General features: G+C 37.1%; 1 protein-coding gene across 1 annotated transcript in view; it reads right to left on the bottom strand.

Annotated features, from left to right (window-relative positions):
- The window catches only part of MMP16 (matrix metallopeptidase 16), a 375,788-nt gene that overhangs the window by 82,596 nt on the left and 270,447 nt on the right, over positions 1 to 22,745 (bottom strand). The window contains exons 5-6 of the mRNA XM_070477427.1: positions 19,479 to 19,640; positions 17,333 to 17,544 (exon numbers count right to left, since the gene is read on the bottom strand). Coding sequence (XP_070333528.1) covers positions 17,333 to 17,544; positions 19,479 to 19,640 — 374 coding nt within the window. The remainder of the gene's footprint in view (positions 1 to 17,332; positions 17,545 to 19,478; positions 19,641 to 22,745) is intronic.

The raw sequence follows: 22,745 nt of genomic DNA, 5'->3' as shown, positions 1-22,745 counted from the left end.
AAAGCTTTTTAATTTGATGTAGTTCCATTTGCTTATTTTTGCTTTTGTTGCCTTTGCACAAGGACATATATATACTGCTGAGACTAATGTAAAAAAAAATAATAATAATGCCTATGCTTAGGAGTTCCATGTCTTACATTTAAGTCTTTCATCTATTTTGATATTTGCTTGTTTGTTTTGCTTTGTTTTGTAAATGGTATGATAAAGTAGCCCAGTTTAATTATTTTGAATTTAGTTGTCCAGTTTCCCAACAGCATTTATTGAAGAGGCTGCTTTTCCCATTGTATACCATTGCTTTTTAGGGTCATAGATAAATTGATCATGGAAGCATGGGCTCATTTCTGGGTTCTTTATTCTGTTTCATTTATCTATATGCATTCAGTGAGTACCATACTGTTTTGATTAGTGTTCAGTTCAGTTTAGTCACTCAGTCGTGTCCGACTCTTTGTGACCCCATGAATCGCAACACGCCAGGCCTCCCTGTCCATCACCAACTCCCAGAGTTTACTCAAACCCATGTCCATCGAGTCTATGATGCCATCCAACCATCCCATCCTCTGCCATCCTCTTCTATTAGGAAGTTTGTTACATCTAGCCTTGTTCTTCTTTCTCAAGGTTGTACTGGCTATCTAAAACCTTCTGTGACTACATATAACTTTTAGAATTATTTATCCTCGTTCTACAAAACTTGCTATTGGAATTTTTATAGGTATTGCACTGAACCTGTAGATTGGCTTGAGTGATATGTCCACTTTAATAGCATTAATTCTTCTAATCCATGAGCACAGTGTATCTTTCTGGAGGTTTGTGTCAAAATCAACTTATCAGTGTCTTATAGCTTTCTGAGTAAAAGTCTTTTAACACCCTCAGTTAGATTTATTCTGTGGTATGTTATTTTTTTATGCAATTTCAAAAGCAAATTATTAAACTCTCTGATAGTTTGTTGCTAATGTATAGAAATGGAACATTTATGTATATTAACTCTTACCACAACTTTCCTGAGTTTATTTATGAGTTCTGATGGTTTTTGGTATCTTTAGGATGTTCTGTATATTGTACCATGTCATCTCCAAACAGCGGCAGTTTTATATTTTTCCTTCCATTTTAGATTTCTATTAGTTACTTTCCTTTTGCTGTGGCTAGGGCTTCCACTACCATGTTGGATAAAAGTGATGAGAATGGGCATCCGTTTCTTGTCTCTTTTCTTAGAGGAGATGTTCTTAGCTTTTCACCATTGTTTATGTTATCTGTAGGTTTGTCATTTAAGACTTTTATTATATTGACGTATAGTTCCTCTATACCACATTCTTGAAAGTGCTTTTTTTGCAAATGGGTGTTTAACTTTCTCATAAGCCTTTTCTTCATCTATTGAGACGATCACATAATTTTTATCCTTGAATTTGTTAATGTGAGATGTTTCAATGATTGACCTGCACATCCTTGCATCATTGGGTAAATTCTACTTGAATAGGGTGTATGATCTTTTCAATGTATTGTCAAGTTAAGTTTGCTGATATTTGGTCAAAAATTTTTGTATTTATGTTCTTCATTGATATTGACCAATAGTTACCTTTTTTCTCCCCCTATCTTTTGGTGGTGTCTTTGTCTAGTTTTGCTTTCAGCATTCACTGAGTTCTTATGAATGAGTTCACTGAAGATTCTGTTCTCTTTGAATGAGTTGTTAAGCATTCCTTCCTCTTAAATTTTTTGGAGTAGTTTGAGAAGAATAGGTTTTAATCCTTCTCTAGATGTTTGGTAGAATTCACCAGTAAAGCATTCTGATCCTAAACTTTATTTTCTAAGTTCTGATTCAACTTCATTACTGGTAATTGGTCTGTTCATATTCTCTATTTCTTCTAGATTTCATCTACAGGATATTGTGCATTTCTAGGATTTTATCCATACCAATCAGGGTGTCAATTTTGTTGGTGTATAACTGCTTGTAGTAATCTCTTATGATCCTTTATATTTCTGTGGTTTCAGCTGAAACTTCTCTTTCATTTTTTATTTCATTTATTTTGAGACCTCTCTTTTTTCTTAGACCTGCCAAAAGTTTACTAATTTTGCTTATTTTTTCAAAGAAAATAGCTCTTAGTTTCTTTGATCTTCTCTCTCTTTTTTTTCCACAATTTCTATTTATTCCTGCTTGATCTTATTATTTATTTCCTTCTACTGAGTTTTGTTGTTGTTGATGATGATCTTTTTTTAATTCTTTGGGTGTATGGATATGTTGTTTATGTGAGATTTTTCTTGTTTCCTGAGATAGATTTTTATCACTGTAAACTTCCCTCTTAGAAATGCTTGCTTTTTGTGAGTCCCATAGATTTCTACTGGTCATCTTTTTTCTACCTTGAGAAGCCCATTTCTTGTAGAGCCATTTTAGTGGTGCTAAACTCTTTTATTTTCAGTTTGTCTATAAAGCTATTAATTGCTTCTTCAAATTTGAGCAATGGCCTGAGTAGATAATTCTTGGTTGTAGGCTTTAGCTTCTTACTACTTTAAATATACTGTGCCACTCTTTCTGGCCTGCAAATTCTCCACTGAAATGTCAACTGATTATCTTATGGGAGTTCTCTGGTATGTGCCTAGTAGCTTTCCCCTTGTTGCCTTTAATATTCTTTGTCTTCAATTTTTGCCGTTTTAGTTATGTCTATTGTAGACCTCTTTGAGTTGATCTTGTTTGGAAATTTCTGAGCTTCCCAGACCTAAGTGGCTCTTTCCTTTCCCAAGTTAGGGAAGTTTTCATTTATTATGTCTTTCTATAAGTTTTCTGTTCCTTTGTGCCTCTCTTCTCCTTTTGGGAACACTATAATGTGAATATTAGTTTCAGTTGATATTATACCAGAGATATCTTAAAACATCTTAATATTTTTTTTTTCTGTTCAGAATGGGTAATTTCCATTACTATGTCTTTCAGCTCACTGATCAATTCCTTTGTAATATCTAATCTGCTTAACTTCTTCATGTGTGTTTATTTCAGTTATTATATTCCTCAGCTATTTGATTCTTTTTTATATTTTCTAATCCTGTTAAGCTTCTCTGTATCTCCTCTCTCTTCATTCATTATTTTCATTGAGAATATTTATGATTAGTAGCTTAAGCTCCTTATCCAGGAGAATCTTTATCTCTATTTCTGCTAGCTCTTCTCTGCTTTTATCTAGTTTTGTTTGGAATATGTTCTTCTATTGTCTCATTTTGTCTAATTTTCTGTTTTTATTTCCATGTATTAGGTTCTGTGTTAATATTTCCTAATCTTGGAAACATGGGCCTGTGATGGAGATGTCCTATAGGGCCTTAAGCACACTCTTCTATGTGAGTACAGAGGTCACCAGAGCTACATACTCTAGGAATGGCCTTATGTGGGTGGCATGGGTCCTTCTGTTGTAGGAAGGACAGTGTTATGGCTCATTAGTAAGCGTAACTAACTCCTAACTCAGCTGGCTACCAGGCTCTACTTTATACTAACAGTCAGTGACTGATGGGTAAGCTGGATCCTGGTGCAGCTGGCTGCCTAGTCTGAGGAGTCTCGGGGTTGGCGCTTGTCCATGGTTGCTGGTGCTGGGTTCTGGCATGACTGGCAGTAAGGTCCAGGATTGGAACCAGCCTTCTGTGGGTGCAACTGAGTCCTTGGACACTATTAGTTGAGGCCTGTCCCTCACACTGCTGATTGCTCAATTCAGGGGATCCTGTGATTGGTACTAACTGGCAGGTGGAGTGGTGAGCTCCAAATGTTTATAGGCTAAAGGGTGGTGGTGGTTTAGTCACTCAGTTGTGTCCGACTCTTGTGACCCCATGACCTGTGCCTGCCAGGCTCCTCTGCCCATGGAATTTTCCAGGGAAGAATATTAGAGTGGGTTGCCATTTCCTTCTCCAGAGGATCTTCTTGACCCAGGAATAGAACCCAGGTATCCTGCATTGCAGGCAGATTCTTTACTGACTGAGCTATGAGCTACTAGGCTAAAGGGAGGATTCCAAAATTGCTTATCAGCACCAGTGTCCTCATGGTGGAATGGGTTCTCCAAGTGGCTGTGGCCTGTATCTGTAACTCGGAGTTCCAGCTGTCTCCTACCCCTAACGGAGACTCCACGATCAGCAGCATGTGGCTCCCACCCAGAGTCTTTTCAAATCACTGCCTCTATACTAGTTGTTAGAGTGTGTGAGATTTTGTGTGTATTCTTTAAGGGCAGAGTTGGTTTCCTATGGCCATTTGCCTCTCTCATGTGCAACACACATTTACTCTTAGGGTTGGATATTCTGGGGGCTCATATTTCCATTGAAGGACCCCCAGACCTTGGAACCAAATGTGGGGCTCCAAATTCCATTGCTCCTTGGTGGAAAACCCCTGCAATTGTGATTATTCTCCCATGTGGGGGTTGCCTATCTGGACATGTTGGTCTTGACTCTATTGCATCTCCACCCATCATACTCATCTTGCTGTGGTTTCTTATAGCTTTCAGTTCAGTCGCTCAGTCGTGTCTGACTCTTTGCAACCCCATGAATAGCAGCACGCCAGGCCTCCCTGTCCATCACCAACTCTCGGAGGTTACCCAAATTCATGTCCATTGAGTCAGCGATGCCATCTGGCCATCTCATCTTCTGTTCTCCCCTTCTCCCCCTGCTCCCAATCCCTCCCAGCATCAGGGTCCTTTCCAATGAGTCAACTCTTCGCATGAGGTGGCCAAAATACTGGAGTCTCAGCTTCAGCATCAGTCCTTCCAATGAACACCAGGACTGATCTCCTTCAGGATGGACTGGCTGGATCTCCTTGCAGTCCAAGGGACTCTCAAGAGTCTTCTCCAACACCACAGTTCAAAAGCATCAATTTTTTGGTGCTCAGCTTTCTGCACCATCCAACTCTCACATCAATACATGACCATTGGAAAAACCATAGCCTTGACTAGATGGACCTTTGTTGGCAAAGTAATGTCTCTGCTTTTTAATATGCTGTCTAGGTTGGTCATAACTTTCCTTCCAAGGATTAAGTGTCTTTTAATTTCATGGTTGCAATCACCATCTGCAGTGATTCTGAAACTCAAAAAAATAAAGTCTGACACTGTTTCCACTGTTTCCCCATCTATTTGCCATGAAGTGATGGGAGCAGATGCCATGATCTTAGTTTTCTGAATGTTGAGCTTTAAGCCAACTTTTTCACTCTCCTCTTTCACTTTGATCAAGAGGCTCTTTAGTTCTTCACTTTCTGCAATGAGGGTGGTGTCATCTGCTTATCTGAGGTTATTGTTATTTGTCCCAGCAATCTTGATTCCAGCTTGTGCTCCTTCCAGCCCAGCACTTCTCATGATGTACTCTGCATATAAGTTAAACAAGCAGGGTGACAATATACAGCCCTAACGTACTCCTTTTCCTATTTGGAAGCAGTCTGTTTTTCCATGTCCAATTATAACTGTTGCTTCCTGACCTGCACACAGATTTCTCAAGAGGCAGGTCAGGTGGTCTGGTATTTCCATCTCTTTCAGAATTTTCCACAGTTTATTGTGATCCACACAGTCAAAGGTTTTGGCATAGTCAATAAAGCAGAAATAGACGTTTTTCCGGACCTCTCTTGCTTTTTCGATAGTTGCTGAAAATCTTTTCTTCAGGTTGTTCTCACTGATAGTTGGTCTGTAAATAGTTGTAGTTTTGGTGTGCTCATGGAAAAAGGTGAGCTCAGAGTCTTCACACTCTACCATCCTACCCACACCTCTCAAAGGCATACTTTAAAAGGTTTTGCCTCCCTATATTTTTAAAAATTGCATGACTTCACCATTACTTAGCGTACCACAGCCTTCAAAACTATTTAGTTTTTCCTGTGCAGCTATATTTTGAACTCTTAAATGTTTGCTGCTGCTGCTGCTGCTGCTGTTAAGTCACTTAAATGTAGAAGCAACATGATAACAATAATTCTACTCAGAATTCCATCATTCCTGCTCATAATTCCATCATTCTAAGATTTGCCTAACAAAGTTTTTCTATAATTTCTATGCCTTATAAACACACATACTTCAAATGCTACAATTCATGATGCATAAAATCTTGTTTTACTATTTTATTTGTATTTACATTATAATCTTCTCATTATTTCATATATTCACCTTAATTGATCCTTAAGTCATTGCATTCCATTCCATTGAGTTTATGTACTATTAATTGCTACGCAATTAGCATATTACTGAATAATTTGGGCTGCTTGCAAACTTTTTTTCCTATTGGCAAGAAAGTTGTAATAAATGCCATTGTTCATTTTAGATTTACTTCATTGTTTCTGGATGAATTGCCATGTATGGGATTACTAATTTGGAATCTATGCACATTTTCTTATTTATATTAAGAAACACTAATGCTGCAGTTTAAACCTGAAATCTTTTTTTTTCAGTCTTACTCATAATTATGTAAACAAACACAATATGATGCCTTGAAACTTGAAAGTATCATAAGAAGTACACATAGAAGCATGAACAAAACACCCAAGAACCTCCCTCATGAAGATTAAGTGCACAGAACACAGAGTTAAAGGTAAAAATGCTATTCATTTAATAAGTAGGTATTGGATGCTACCTATGGGCTAGGTACTGCTAATTAATTTTAATCCTATGAGTTATGCTACTTTTTATGTGAAGAAAAATATTTTTTATTATATTCTGAATGCTTATTAGAAAGGCTACATTTCAGCTCCCCCCGCCCCTTTGTGGTTCAAAACATTTTTTTTTTAATATTGTTAATAGCTGTAATTTTTTCCTCTTGACTTTCATGGAATTCTTCAATAGATTGTCAAATAATTTACAAATAATGTGAGTTTTGACTTCTACTTTGCTTTCAATATTTATACACGTTAAGATTGCCTTGCAAAAGATAAAATAAACAAGAGTTTTAAGAAATTTTGAAATGCTGGCTCAGTGTTTAAATTAGTTCACATAATCTACAAAGTAAACTAATAATCACAACATTGCTAGCTGAAAGTTTAAATAGGGAATGGAAAGATTAAAGCTTCATTTTTGCTTTACAAAATATGACGTCAAAAGTGGTATTTTAGTCATAAATGGCAAGTATGAAGGAAAAAAATTGGAAGAATCACTATTTTCATAACTTCTAAAATTAATACACCCTACCTTTATGTGCAATATAAATCTTGACCTAAATTTATGTTAAGGTTAAAGTGATATGAACTTTTTGATTAATATGAGCACTTTTCACATAAAAATCTCAATATAATGAGATAGATTATGACAAACATGGAACAAGAAAATATTTATCTTTAATACTGAAATTATTTAGATTACTAGTAAGTGCACAATAGGAAGATTCATGTTGTTATGCAGTGAAATGATTTTTCAGATTAACTCACAATGTATTTTCAGAAAATGTTTTTGCATGACTATTACAGAATTGCCCTATTTATACTGCAAATTTATAATACAATAAAATGTACATGATAAAATATATTTTAGTCTCCAAAATATGCACTGTAAGTATATATTAAATGTTGTTTTATATTATTAATAAACATAGTTTTACTGCATCTAAACAAGTATCCAAAATGTTTATGGTTACCCCCAAATAAAAGTGCCTAAGGAGGAAATTGAAAATTCAAGTGACTGTAAATCTATTCTACTGAATTCTTATATATGTGCCCCAACAGTTTAAGTTGAAAATGTCTATAAAAATTTAAGTATTTCAAGGAGTAAATTTTAAATTTAAATAATTTTAAAATTAAATGATATTAAGTAATAAATACAGATATTTAAAAATCAATTAATACTGACATTAAAATGAAGTATTACACATAATTTAATTACTTCCTAAAATGTCTACCTAAAACTTTAGAAAGACTGTGATTTTGTGCTACAAGGAAATTTTAATTAATTCTCTGCCGGAACCGCGACGCTTTCCAAGGCACGGGCCCCTCTCTCGGGGCGAACCCATTCCAGGGCGCCCTGCCCTTCACAAAGAAAAGAGAACTCTCCCCGGGGCTCCCGCCGGCTTCTCCGGGATCAGCCACTGTGGAAGGTAATTATTTAACAATTATTTATTGTCTACGATGTTCAGAGTACTGTGCAGTTCAACAACAAACAGAGGAGTAGACAGAGTCCTTGCTTGGAGCCTGTGACAAGAAACATCTGGCTCCAAGTCTGTCTCTAATGTCTAGAGATAAGAGTTTAAGTATTCTTCTATAGTGACATAAACAGTAACACACCACTGGGCAATGGGAATGAGTGACACTGTTGAGAGCTGGGAGAGAATTCATCCAACTTTAAAAGATAAATCTATTTGTTGTGCTCAAAAAATGGCACAGAATTTATATAACTCACAATAAACCTTTCTGTCTTTCTACAAATATCATTCCCTTTCATATATCTGACTCCATGTGGACCTATATAACAGCAGACTGTTTGGACAGGACTAGAGATTGGAGATTGTATTCTGACTTTTACAAGTTGCAGCAGAAACCTAGAAGATGATGTGAATATTTGTTATTTGATAGGGAAAGACCTGCAAAGACAAGAAGGCCTGGCAAGTTCAAGAAAGAGCAGGGAGACAAGAGTGGCTGGCATTGAGTGAGTAGAAGTGATCGGAATATAAAACGGAGGTGAGATCAGAGAGGAAGAGGGAAGTGGGATGGTCATGGAGCCTTGTGAGCAACTGAAGGACATTTGTTTTACTCCACCAACTCCACTGAGGTATATTGACAAAGAAAAATTATATGTATTGAAGGCGCATGACTTAATGATTTGATATAAGTATACATTGTGAAATGATTATCTAAAATCTAACTAATAAACATATCTATCACCTCATTATAGTTATCAGTTTGTGTGTGTGTGGTAAGAACACTTGAGAACTACTTTCTTAGCTAATTTCAAGTAATGATGCATTATTAACTGTAGTTACCATGGTAATCCATCTTATAATTGAGTACATCAGTTATACATCTTATAATTGAAATGCATCTTATAAATGAGTTTCCCCTTTGATAAACATCCCCCATTTCTCCACACCCCCAGCCCCTGGTAACCACCATTCTTCTCTCTGTTACTATAAGTTAACTATTTTAGATTCTACATATAAGTGAGATAATGCAATATTTGTCTTTTTTGTCCTTATTTTACTTGACATAATGATCTCTAGATTTATCCATGGGCTCACAAATGGCAGGATTTCCTTCTTTTAAGTCTGAATGATATTCTATTTTATATGTGTGTGTGTATATACACACACACACACATCTGTATCCACTCATCTGTTGATAGACACTTAGCTAGTTTCCATATATTGGCTTTTTATAAATAATGCTGCAATGAACATGGGAGAGCAGATATCTTTGTGAGATAATGTCCCCTGTCCCTCCTGGATATACACCCAGAAGTGGGATTGTTCGATCTGAACCTTGAAGGGTTTTTAGACAGTGTGGTTATATGATCTGATGCATGATTTTACAGAATTATTCTGCATGTACAATTGATACTAGGGACATGGGGGGAGCCAGGGGAACAAGTGTGGAAGATATTACAATACGAAGGTGAGTTGTGATGGTGCCTTTGACTGGGACTTTAGCAGTGGAAGGAGAGGAAACTGGGTGGATTCTTAATGCATTTTTAAAATTTTAATTTGAGGCTAATTACAACTCTGTGGTGGTTTTTGCCATACATCGACATGAATCAGCCATGGGCGCACATGTGTCCCCCATCGTGAAGCCCCCCCCACCTCCCTCCCCATCCCATCCCTCAGGTCATCCCAGTGCACCAGCCCTGAGCACCGTCTCGTTTTTAAAGGTAATGCCAATAGGATTTGGCTCTATCTTTTAGGATCTATTCACTAAATAAATGGGAAGATGGAACTGCCCTCATTTTGAATGGAAAAAGAGATGCAGCGGAGGAGTAGGCTCTTGAAGGAAGAGCAGTAGCTCAGTGTTAAGTCTGTTAAATGTGGCATCTGAGTGGGGAGGTCAAGTGCGGACTTGAACACACAACCCTCACGTGCTCCTTCACCTCTCTGCTCTGAGCCAAAAGCTCTGTATCTTGGATCTTTGAAAGCTGACCACAGAGACTCTGACATCTGGAGTTTCTTCTCATCCTAGATCACACTGCTTGTCGCAAAGTTACCTCCTGGACTCCACAGTCGTCTCTGCCGCTGCTGCTGCTAAGTCGCTGCTGTCGGGTCCGACTCTGCGCGACCCCATAGACGGCAGCCCACCAGGCTCCCCCGTCCCTGGGATTCTCCAGGCAAGAACACTGGAGTGGGTTGTCGTTTCCTTCTCCAATGCAGGAAAGTGAAAAATGAAAGTGAAGTCGCTCAGTCGTGTCCAACTCTTAGAGACCTCATGGACTGCAGCCTTCCAGGCTCTTCCATCCATGGGATTTTCCAGGCAAGAGCACTGGAGTGGGGTGCCATTGCCTTCTCCAGAGTCATTTCTATTATCTTACTATTCCCAGGCTTAAGCCAATATTCTCATGTGTAAAGGGCCATTTTTGTTTTCTGTTTTGTGGGCTCTGATTTAAAGGAAGCATTTCTGATTGATAATTACACGTTACCCCTTCCCTGATAAGATTTAAGCTTTTTAAGGGAAAAATCATAGTTTCAACTTCTTTAAGTTGAAACTCAAAAGTTCAATGTCATTAATACAGAAAAGGCATAATGTACACTTGAAAAATTGACCAAATATTCTGCATGAATAATGTGATATAGTTATAAAGGTGACGTGAGGAAGGCACAGTTCCAGATTTCAAGAACGATAAGGTTGAAATGAGGAACACTCAACACAGGAAGAAAAAATTAAAAACAAAATAAAATGAATGAAAGAAGCAAATATTGGTCCATGGGGAGATGGTTAGCACAGAATGAGAAACACATTGATATTAAATACTAAGAGATTCGAAGCTACTGAAGAGTCAAAAAGCTCAATTTTGATCACTTGTAAGGAGCTTAGTTACAAATCAATATTGTGGAAATATAATTTATCTCTTTCAATAAGCATCTCCTCTTTCTTGTATAACATCTTTTATGAAACAAAACTGTCTTGCAAATGAAACTGGATTATACTCTGTACTTACTAAACTTGGCTGAATGTACTTTTAATGAATGTCAAAATAGTGTTAACAAATCTGTTTCTATGGAAATAACAAGAAGTATGATTCTTCAGTAGAATTTAGTAGGTGGCTGTAAGAGAAGATGATCATATTTAAGAACAAATCATTTCGTGGTAAATGAACAAACAAAAATTTGATGAAGTAAAAGGAACCTAATGATTTATGTTTTTTTTTTCCTTTTTTGGATAAATGATGAAATGCTCTCTTTGTCAAAGCTGTGAACTTTGCTTTTCTATATTAATTAGGAAGACACTTTACTGTACTTCCTTAAATGCTTTTCCATGATAGCTTTCAGCTTTTCCTCTTAACACTACCCTTTCTAGCTATATTCTAAAGAAGGAACCTTTGCTTGTTCCCCGTGATGTAAAGAACAGGTCAGTAGTTCAATGAACCACCCTTTCTCTTCTTTACTTTTTCTTTTTTTGAGCTATAAGAAACTGAGTTACTGGATATAATTTTTCTTAGCATCCCCAGTTTTAGGAAGAATATAGTTACTGCTGCATTGTTCCACATGCAACAAAATACTGTGTACTGAAACATATCCTCTACAAGGTAGGCTAATTCCACTTTCCATTCTTTTTCAAACCACAACAGACTAATCAATGTTTTTATCTTGTCCAAACTAATTTTGAGAGTATTCATTTGGACAATCAGATTTTGTAATTGTTGTCAGCCCAATCACAATAGCAGCTTACACTCTTCAGAGAACACTCTTAAAAATCACCTTCTATAAAGTATGGACAAAGTTATTTTGTTATTGCTATTTTGTTTCTCTGTTCTTTGGCATTTTGTTTTGATTTCCACTTTCTTGCTTTACATTCCCCAAAGATTATGAAGTTGCATGGAAAGATTAACTTTCTCATGAATAAATAAATAATATGTAAAATGATGTTAATAATAATATATATATATATATATAATTTACTTATATTCCATATAGAAAGCATACAGGTGAATTCACTATAAATAAATGAATGTTTGTGAGCTCAATGTATATCCAACCTCCTAAGAAGACTGCTACCAGAAGAATTATGCTGATACTACATTTATAAAGAAAGTCTCCTTCTATTAAGAAAGCAAAATCACTTGATATTATCTTTTACTTATATCTAGATTTTCTTCTTTTTTACTTAAAAATCATACATGTAGAATTGAAGTAGAGAAACCTATATGCAGGTCAGGAAGCAACAGTTAGAACTGGACATGGAACAACAGACTGCTTCCAAATAGGAAAAGGAGTACGTCAAGGCTGTATATTGTCACCCTGCTTATTTAACTTCTATGCAGAGTATATCATGAGAAACACTGGGCTAGAGGAAGCACAAGCTGGAATCAAGATTGCCGGGAGGAGTATCAATAACCTCAGATATGCAGATGACACCACCCTTATGGAAGAAAGTGAAGAGGAACTAAAAAGCCTCTTGATGAAAGTGAAAGAGGAGTGTGAAAAAGTTGGCTTAAAGCTCAACTTTCAGAAAACTAAGATCATGGCATCTGGTCCCATCACTTCATGGGAAATAGATGGGGAAACAGTGGAAACAGTGGCAGATTTTACTTTTTCGAGCTTCAGATCACTGCAGATGGTGACTGGAGCCATGAAATTAAAAGACGCTTACTTCTTGGAAGGAAAGTTATGACCAACCTAGACAGCATATTAAAAAGCAGAGACATTACTTTGCCAACAAAGGTCCATCTAGTCAAGGCTATGGTTTTTCCAGTGGTCATGTATGGATGTGAGAGTTGGACGGTGAAGAAAGCTGAGTGCCAAAGAATTGATGCTTTAGAACTATGGTGTTGGAGAAGACTCTTGAGAGTCCCTTGGACTGCGAGGAGATCCAGCCTGTCCTTCCTAAAGGAGATCAGTCCTGGTGTTCATTGGAAGGACTGATGCTAAAGCTGAAACTCTAATACTTTGGCCACCTCATGTGAAGAGTTGACTCAATGGAAAAGACCCTGATGCTGGGAGGGATTGGGGGCAGGAGGAGAAGGGATCGACAGAGGATGAGATGGCTGGATGGCATCACTGACTCAATGGGCATGGGTTTGAGTAAACTCCGGGAGTTGATGATGGACAGGGAGGCCTGGCGAGCTGCGATTCATGGGGTCGCAAAGAGTCGTACACAACTGAGCGACTGCACTGAACTGAATACTCATGGAGATCCTGGGCAAGGAGTAATGAACAAAAAGAATGGAATACTTTCAATAGTGTCATATTGATGATTACTGTTGTATAAACAAGATAAAGCTATAGTTTCATTCAATACATATTATACTGAGACTACCTAATTTATTTGCTCAAGCACCACAAAGTCCATACAAACCAATCCCTACTCTGAAGTTTATAATCTAGTTAAGAAACACATTACAATGAGAAATAATTAAAGAAAATAGAAATAAAAAAGCATGTAAACCAAATGCAGAGAATAAATATAAAAAATCACTAGAAAGAGATTTTGGGTTGATGAATAGTTAGAGGGTCTGGAACACAAGGAAGATGTTGAACATGAAAATTTTGGATAAGCTAAGGCTGTAGAGAGGCCCCAGGTAATAAAACTAAAGTGAAATGAGTGTTGGTAAGAGTTGAATAAACAAAGAGGTTTGCATAAAAAATAGTAATGAAGAAAAGGAGAAAATCATCAGATTATTAAAAGTGAAATAAAACAGTGGGTGATCTTAAAATGTGCTTGAAGGGACAGACAATAAGGAGCAAACTGTGGGAGGTAATGGTGAGTATGTCAAAGGGAAATTAAAAAGTGGCGTGCACAAGAGGAACTGACGGACAGTAACATCAGATGGGAAGTCAGGTACCTGGAAAATGACATTAATTTAGAGGTGAGGGCAGTCTAGACTATGTAGGCACAGAGGGAGAAGCTAAAAGGCCTGCAGTTCTTAACAGAGAAAAACAGGATCTGGGGGCTCGGTCAAGGTGTGTGCTCTCCTATGCCTTCCATGGCAGGCGCAGACCTCTGTGTGAAGCACCCTCACCTACCCGTCCACCTTGAAGACAGAATGTAAGCTCCAAGAAAGCAGGATCTAGCTTGGGTTTCTTTTGTTGTTGTTGTCCTTGTTGTTTGTTTGCTTGTTTTAACTACTGCACTGACAGTGCCTAAAACAGAGTCTAACAACATAAGTTTCATAAATATTGTTTGGATATTTACTATCTTAAAATATAACTTAAAGTCTAAATCTTTCTTTTCAAACTTTCCCTAACTCTTTCAGTTAGCAAAACTTAATGTGGAAAACAGATTTTTGGAATTAAGTAAACCTATAGTCAACCACGGACTACCTACTGTTCTGATTTTCAGTTTTCTCATTTGGTAAAGAGAGAACATTCTCCATCTCGCTGAGTTATTGTAAGGTTTGGAGGTTAACGGCCTTTCCTGGTGGCTCAGCCGGTAAAGAACCCGCCTGCAATGCAGGAGACCTGGGCTCGATCCGCGGATCGGGAAGATCCCCTGCAGAAGGGCATGACAACCCACTCCAGTATTCTTGCCTGGAGAATCGCCATGGACAGAGGAGCCTGGCAGGCTGCAGTCTATGGGGTCACAGAGAGTTGGACAAGACTGAGCGACTAAGTACACACACGGAGATTATCAACATAAAGTGCCTAGCTTATAGCCAGGCACCTATTAGTTACCCAGCACACAGTTATTAACTAAGAGCAGGTATCACTTGATCATATTCTCTTCCCCTTGATCAAATGTTGGTCTATTTCTGATTTACAACATTTATCACTTGGTACTAGAGTTATGCTATCTGTCTATCTTCTCTGCCGTAGTCCACCAGCTTTTTAGTATACCAAATACCAAATGCTTTAATGAGCCTAGGAAGTGTCTCTCTCAAAATTTGGCATAAGCCTTTTCTCAGTCAAGTGTGTTTTATATATTCAACTAGACTTCACTACCTCCTCTTCATGTCTTTTCCTCTTGCATCTTAAAAGTACCTAGGTTAATGTTTATCTTCACTCCTGGAGTATGAGCTCCATAAAGTCAGGGGTGTTACCTTCTATTATAAATCCTGTGTGTTTAGCTGCTCAGTCATGTCCGACTCTTTGCAACCCTATGGACTGTAGCCCGCCAGGCTCCTCTGTCCATGGGGATTCTCCAGGCAAGAATACTGGAGTAGGTTGCCATGCTCTCCTCCTCCAGGGGATCTTCCCAACCCAGGGATCAAACCCAGGTCTCCCACATTGCAGGCAGATTCTTTTACCAGCTGAGCTACCAGGGAAGCCCAAGAATACTGGAGTTGGTAGTCTATCCCTTCTCCAGGGGATCTTCCTGACCCAGGAATCGAAGTGGGCCTCCTGCATTGTAAGCAGATTCTTTACCAGGGGAGCTGTCAGGGAAGCCCTGGTTCCGTAGTAAACTACCCTGGGCATACATATTCATAATAGGAAATAGGCGATGAGTAAGAAAATTATAAACAAGACATCTTCTACAGAATTTATTCTTAGAAATAGAGCAGGGGCTAGTGAAAGAAACTGAATTCAGACAGTTTAGAAACTCTGTCCAGCAGAGAGTTTTGATTAAGGAATCCAAGGTACCATGAGAGTTTAGAGAAGCAGGCCTTACTATATATGCATATATATACAAATATATTTATACTTGCTTCGACATTGAAAATAGTGGCCACTGAATTTTATTTGAGAGCTGGCCTATGTACTTTCAACTCATTCCTGATGCCAAGAACCAGTGGTTATTTAAGAGCACTCACTAAGCTCTCACAGTGTGCAGAGCATAGGTTGGAAAAATGATCGTTAGACATGGAGAGACCCATCTCTTCTGAGATTGGCAATCTAATTAGATAGATAAGAAGAATGAAATGAATGTACTCAGAGTCAATTTCATATCATATTCTCAGATAAAGTTGACACTTCAGTGACATCACCATGATATCAAGGAATGACACTTGGATGTGGAAATTCAGCCAAAGCAGTGAAATCAGAATCTTTCAGTTGTCATCTGGTATCTTGTAAAATAAGAAAATTATTGCATTTTCTGTTCATTTCAACTAGTTGCTGTGGGCTTAGCCACAATGAGTAATGAGTAAGCTTTTTTACTTTATTCCTTGAATCTAAATTTATTATCCTACTTAAATTAAGTAAGTGATATCTAACTAAGCATTGTAGGGCATTTATAAAATTCAAAAATCTATTCATGTATTTGAACAAAAGCATTGATTTTTTTTTCCTGGAAATTATGGTGCTTTTGAGCATCTTATAGCAAATCCAAATCTTAGTTTCAAATAAAGGAAATAAAGTACTTTGCCTATTAAAATTATATGAAATCTATATTTTTAAAGTATGGCCTCTGGTAGATAGGATATTCTGTGTAAGTAGGACACAATTTCATTATTTATTGATTCACATCTACTAAAAAAAAGGCACATTATTTTATTTTTAAATGAATGGTATTGGTAATATGTAGCTATTTTAATGTACTGATGCCAACATAAAGCTTACATTTTTCATTACTCTTTCAGAATGGTTTGCAAACACTGAGGGAAAAGTATTTTTCAGTATTATACTACATTCACTTTTTAGTATTATGTAATTTACTTTGACACATTGCTTTTTAGGGTTATTGTTGGAGAATTCAATGTCATGGAAATGCACATTTAGCAAAATGTAAAGCTAGTTTTAGTTTGTAACACTTTAAAAAATAATGTAAATTAGGTAGCTATAAATGCCCTACTTAAAAAAAAAAAAAAAAAAACCAGCAACATGTATATGTAAAGTCAAAATGACGGTCTCAGAGAGGAGATTTAACTTAAATGGCTACTAGTAGACCCTGAACAAAATGAAATGATCAATACTCCTATCAAAAAAACAGTGTTGTAATTGTCAAGTGAAATTATAAGGCTCTCATAAAGATGTGCAAACCAAAGATAGAGTAGCGGCAGCGCGCCTGGAAGTGGCTACGCTCCCAAGCAAATCATCTCGATTAGTTCCTATTCATGATTGAAATTATGGCTTTTTTATCTGTTCATAACATGCAGCATTTTTTAGCCTCACATTTCTAAGCATTTTAGCTTTTGCTGACATAAATGCATTCCCCAAATAGAATGTTACGAGAATCTTCTGCTAGACATTTAAGCCCATTTGTGCATTTCTTTTCAAGATACTTCTTTTGAACCTTCTAACTGTGAAAGGTCTGGGAAGGTGGTGTTAGAATGAACGAGAACTTGTTTTCTAAAGCGACACTGTAGACACTTGATCTACCGTTGGAAAATAAAAAAAAGTCACAGCTTCCTACCTTGAAAACAAACATTTCCCGGCGAAGAATAGCTAGAGTGTTAAAGTTCCCATCGCAGATGTTGGGTTTGGCTCCAGGATAGGAAGGTCTGCCAGTGGGAGGCCGCGGAGGTTTGGGCCGGTCGTTTTTCCTTGGGTCAGCGGGAGGAACAGAGCGGTGTGGGGGCACCGTTGGTAGAGGTCTTGTTGGTGGAGGAATCTTGTCAGGTGGACCTTTTGAAAATACGAGGACAGCACTTGGTTCAGTTAAAATTGGAAGAGTGCTGGAAAAAATGCTACAGGGGACAATCACTCATCAGTGAAGGGTTCTGACTAAGTGAGCTAAGAGGTCTTTAAGATTGTATATTTACTGAAATAACAAACCGTTTTACCCAACAAACCATTGCCAAGTCCATCAGAAACTGTCTTTATCATGCTGAATTCTAGGTCCAAGTAACTAGGCCTTCTTTGTTAATTTTTAATGATTTTTTTTAAAATAGCTTCACTACAGTCCTTATTGGATATGCTGCTTTGAAATCTTTTTTGGAAATAGGTGGTATATTAATAATAAATAAATTAAAATGAATGCTGGAACCCTGCATGTAAACACTACCAAAGTTAATCCTAGATTTTGATAGATGATTCTATGCAAATATTTCTAAACATTAACAAATCCAAGTTTATTCTATCCTATGTATCTAACTGTATTTTATAACCTTTTCTTGACTTTCATTATTTTTTTCTAATGAAATGTTTTGACAAATTGCTAGAATAGTGTTTCATTTGAATACTAAATCTAAAACACCTATTGATTAAAACACCATGAGGTGAAATATTAATGTGAAGAAGTATTTCTAAAAGGAGGTTTCTAAATCAAGCCAAAGTTTATACATGTAATTTGGTACAGATGTAAACCATCATTCCTCAAGGGGTTTATGTTTTAAAAAAGAAATACAGAGCTGTTCACACTTAATATTTAGATATGGAAAGAATACTCTTTTGCAGACCTTCAGTCTAGACTACTAATTCATGAGGTCATGAGAAAGAGCCTCCTTTCAGTTAACTACTTCAGCAGAATGTCTGATGACATACACATAGGCAGAGGCTAGCTCATTCAACATATAAGCTATTTAGTTTTGAGTCCCAGACATTTCTGTTTTCTCAGTAGCTCCCCAAAAGAGAGCAGCACCAAACCTTTTTCCCACAAAACTTATTTTAGCCCTGAGAGAATTCTCACCACTGTGAAGTTGAAAAACTAATAAATGCAAAACAAATTAGTGAATTTAAACGATGATATTTGAAAATGTAAATTATACTTTCTGAATACTGAATATTAATATACACATTATACACATATATAAAGGACACATTTACCTTTGTATTGTAAAATGAAAGCTTCATTTTATTAATTTGATAAAGCATATTCTCTACATGTAAATTATAAATGTCAAGTTCTTAACAGTTAAACTTTGGGTGAAATACATGTCTTTATAAAAGTCAGTGGTCATGTTGAGGAAGTTAGGATTTAAATATGTGTAATAGTCTCTCTCCCTTTTGTCTTAATTTGCCTTCATTGACTGAACTCCATAAATTAAAATGATTCTACTCTACTAGAAATTTGTTTTGAATTATGTGTTAGTAAACTTAGCCATTTGTTATTTTTCACTCTTAGTCAATAACTACCTGCTTTTGAATTTATTCTGTTACATCCATCACACAAGATTGTTTTCAGCATTTTCAAAAATGGTTTGTCTAGGATCTAATATCAAACATCAGTGAAAATCAATCTGCCAGCTTTTATCAAAGTCCCAGTCTCTTCTAGGAAAGTCTGCTAACTCACTGTTTATTGGTTATATTAATATATTACATTTTACCTGAATTTTAAATACTAAAGTTTATCTGATCTTTACTATAATTCCAGGTTTCAGTTAAACTCAGTACAAAAAGTTTATCAATGCCTAGACTTTCCCATAACCTGCACATTAAGATATCTGCAATTGGTGCCAACCAAACCTGACTGATAGAAGACTTTTGCCAATAGATCAGATCTTTATTCAATATTTATCTCTCTAATACAACACTTAGAGCATCTACCTCAAAAAAGACAACACAGAAGGAATTCTGCACTTCACTACAGAGTTAACCGAACAGAACCAGCGGGGACCTACCGTATATCTTCTGGATGCCCTGCAAGTCGTCACTGGGCAGCTTGAAGTTGTCGGTCTCCATGTACTGGTAAAAAGGGGCCATGATGGCTGTGGGGTCGTTGGAATGTTCCAGCCCCAGAGCGTGTCCCAGCTCGTGAACCGCCACGAGAAATAAGTCATTTCCTGTGCAGAGGAGAAGACAGTGCGTCGCTGCAAGTGATATCCAAACACAGAATTGACAAGGACAATTGGTATTACCAAAATTTTACCCAAGAAAAGTAAGAGGAACTCTTTACTTCACCTATCAGTGTGATTTTATCATTGGATTACCTTTGGGTAAAATCCAACATGTTATTTTAAAAAGGGGAGTGGGGGTTGGTGGTGAAGAGGTGATAGTGAAGTCACAAAAATTTAGAAACTTAGAGAGGAATAAAGAACAAAAGTTGAAGAGAGAACAGTAGCATCAGAAACTGCTACTACTGCTGTTGAAATATCCTAGTTAGGAAACATGCAATATACTATATCTCATTTCTGTGGTCTTCATATTGGACATAATCCTAACAATAATTCATCAAAAAATACAAGGTACAATATCTACTGTTTCACAAACGAGTAGATTAAGGCATAGGGAGTGACAAATTTTGTCAGCAATAGTAAATCTTTGTATTTAAAGAGCTGTGATTAGAATTCAGGTTATTATAATTCCTAGAAGATGGTTTATCTTTCTTACCAGCCGAGAATATAGGAATATAGGAAAATAAATAAAAAGTAAAATAAAAAGTCATAGGGTAGCAGTCATAAAAACTAGGAATCTAGTCTTAGCTCTGCAAATACAAATTATAATCAATTAATACATGATCTGAACAAAATATATTTGTCTTAGAACTCTCAGAGACACCTAATCTGACTTTGTGTGATCAGACCCCTGCGGATGGCCTCTGCATGCTGTCCACTCTCGGATCATCATGTCAGCTCCTGAGCACAGAGCCAGCGCTTCATGTATATCTGTTCATTCCATAAGTTTAATTGAACCACATGAGTATCAACGCATTGGGGCTGTTATTCTTCCGAGAGTTATGTCTCTAAGTGATAAGTTTAACATGGCTGAACATAAAGTGTAGTTTTACATGGTTGACTTGTTACAAATGCTAAAGATTTCAATGAACTTCCTGAGTCTCACTTTAAGGAACATTCCTTTCCAACTACTTTTACAAGGTAATCACTGTGGTAATTACCCTTCAGAGGGCTATTTTTTAAACATAAAAACTGGGTGCATAAGCAGTATTTCTTTTTATTCCATTCTGGAGTAGTCTGTCAGAGGGAAGGGATGAAACCGTGGGGCTGACTGCACGCAGGAAGGAGCCATTCGAACACTGCGGGGCTTACCTGAGTTTCAGGGAATAGCTGTCTATATACCAGGGGGAAACAAATTAAAGAGGTTTAAAAAGAAACAGAAGTTAAAAGAAAAATAATGTAATATGTATTATCTGTAATAAAAATGTTGACTGCCTTTATTAAGTTTATAAAGTTTACTAATCTGCTCTGGGCCTTTTGACCTGTGAGAAAACCTGTATTTTCTCATTTAATTCCCACAACTCTCCAGTCACTTAAAAAAATCAGAAAACAAAGCTTGGAGACATTAAATACAATTTGCAAGTTCATGTAGTAAGACATAGGTGGACTTCTGTCCTCCCAGCATTACATTCCAATGGGGGAGACCAGAGAGAAACATGACAGAGAAGCAAAATAAACAGGATGTTACATAGTGAAAAATGATACAGATATAATAAGGCAGAAAAAGGACAAGTCAGAGAGGAAGTGGAGCCTAGAATATATAGGGAATCTTAGAGAACAGTAACGGTTTTGCTTTCTAGGCTGACTGCAGTGGGGATCATTGAAAGGCTTTGCGCTGAGGGACATAATCTGACTTACATTTTGGCAGGAACTTTCTGGAAATTACTTATGAGAATCAAATGCAGTGGGTGAGAGACTCAGCATGATTAAATCTCTGATGTTAGTGTAGGAATTCAGGCAAAGATACTAGTGACCTGGCCCAAAGGGGGAATAATGAAGGTATACAGAAGCAGCAAAATTCTTGGTACATTTTGAAACAAGAATCACATAGCTTCTTAAAAGACAAAATGTAAGGTGTGAGAAAAGAAAAAAGCCAAAGAGAACACCATGTCTTTTGATGCCAGCAACTTAAAAAATGAAGCTACCATACCGGATGGAGAAAACACTAGGAAAACCTATCATTTGTTGCCTTTTTTTTTTTTTTGGTGGAAGTGAGAAGTGGATAGCCTTACCAGGAGCTTATTCTTTGAGTGTTAAAGATGGCCATGGAAAATTCTTGGAGATTCAAATAAATAAGGGAGTGATTTTTGACCTGCCACAGTATTTATCTCATGTAAGGAAGGCAGTGATTACATTATGGGATGAAGGATTGTAGCAAGATATGGTGATAAGATTAAGATCATCTCTTAAATAATGTTGCAAAAGGATATTTGGTGTCTTGAGACTAGCAAAAGTGAGCTGGAGAGATACTCTGTGGCAGTCATAATAGATATCAGAAATTGAGAGTTGTAAGAGCAAGGTCAGGGTATACCCATGGGAGTGAGTCTCTGAGTTAGAATGGAATACAAACTCACTGGATGGGAGATCCAATAATGTAGAGGGCTGAACACTGGAAAAATTTATCTACATGACCATTGAGATCACCAAGAATTAAAATAAATGTGGCATTCAGCAGGGGAAGGAAAGAGTAGGGCAAATTGAGAAAGTAGCATTGACACATATACTCTGTCATGGGTAAAACGGACAACCAGCAAGAAGCTGCTGCATAATGCAGGGAGCCCAGCCTGGCCCTCTGTGATGACCACGAGGGCTGGAATATAATCATGACTGATTTGCCTTATTGTACAGCAGAAACCAACACAGCCTTGTAATTATCCTCCAATTAAAAGTTAAGTGATATTGAGGGGAATGGGATCAAATTGAGAGATAAACTCATCAAGGATTAGGGAGAAAAATGTGAGTGCTAATAGATGACTACAGCAAGGGGAGACAGTGGATGGAACAGTCTGACAAAATCACAGTCACAGCTTGATGTTTCGATGGAGGAGAGTGGGAGTATGATCTTGCAGTGGCATTAAAAAGAAAAAAAATATAAGAGGGCATGCATCATAGCTCACATCCTGCAGTAGAAGGAATGTGCGGGAGAAAACAGCTAGCATTTTGAAGGAATGGAGAGACTGCTTAGATACCAAAAGAATCTAAAGAGAATATTTT

This window comes from Odocoileus virginianus, chromosome 15 (assembly GCF_023699985.2).
Source record: "Odocoileus virginianus isolate 20LAN1187 ecotype Illinois chromosome 15, Ovbor_1.2, whole genome shotgun sequence".
In the NCBI taxonomy this organism is placed as follows: domain Eukaryota; kingdom Metazoa; phylum Chordata; class Mammalia; order Artiodactyla; family Cervidae; genus Odocoileus; species Odocoileus virginianus.
This window is presented reverse-complemented; position numbering and strand designations above follow the sequence as displayed.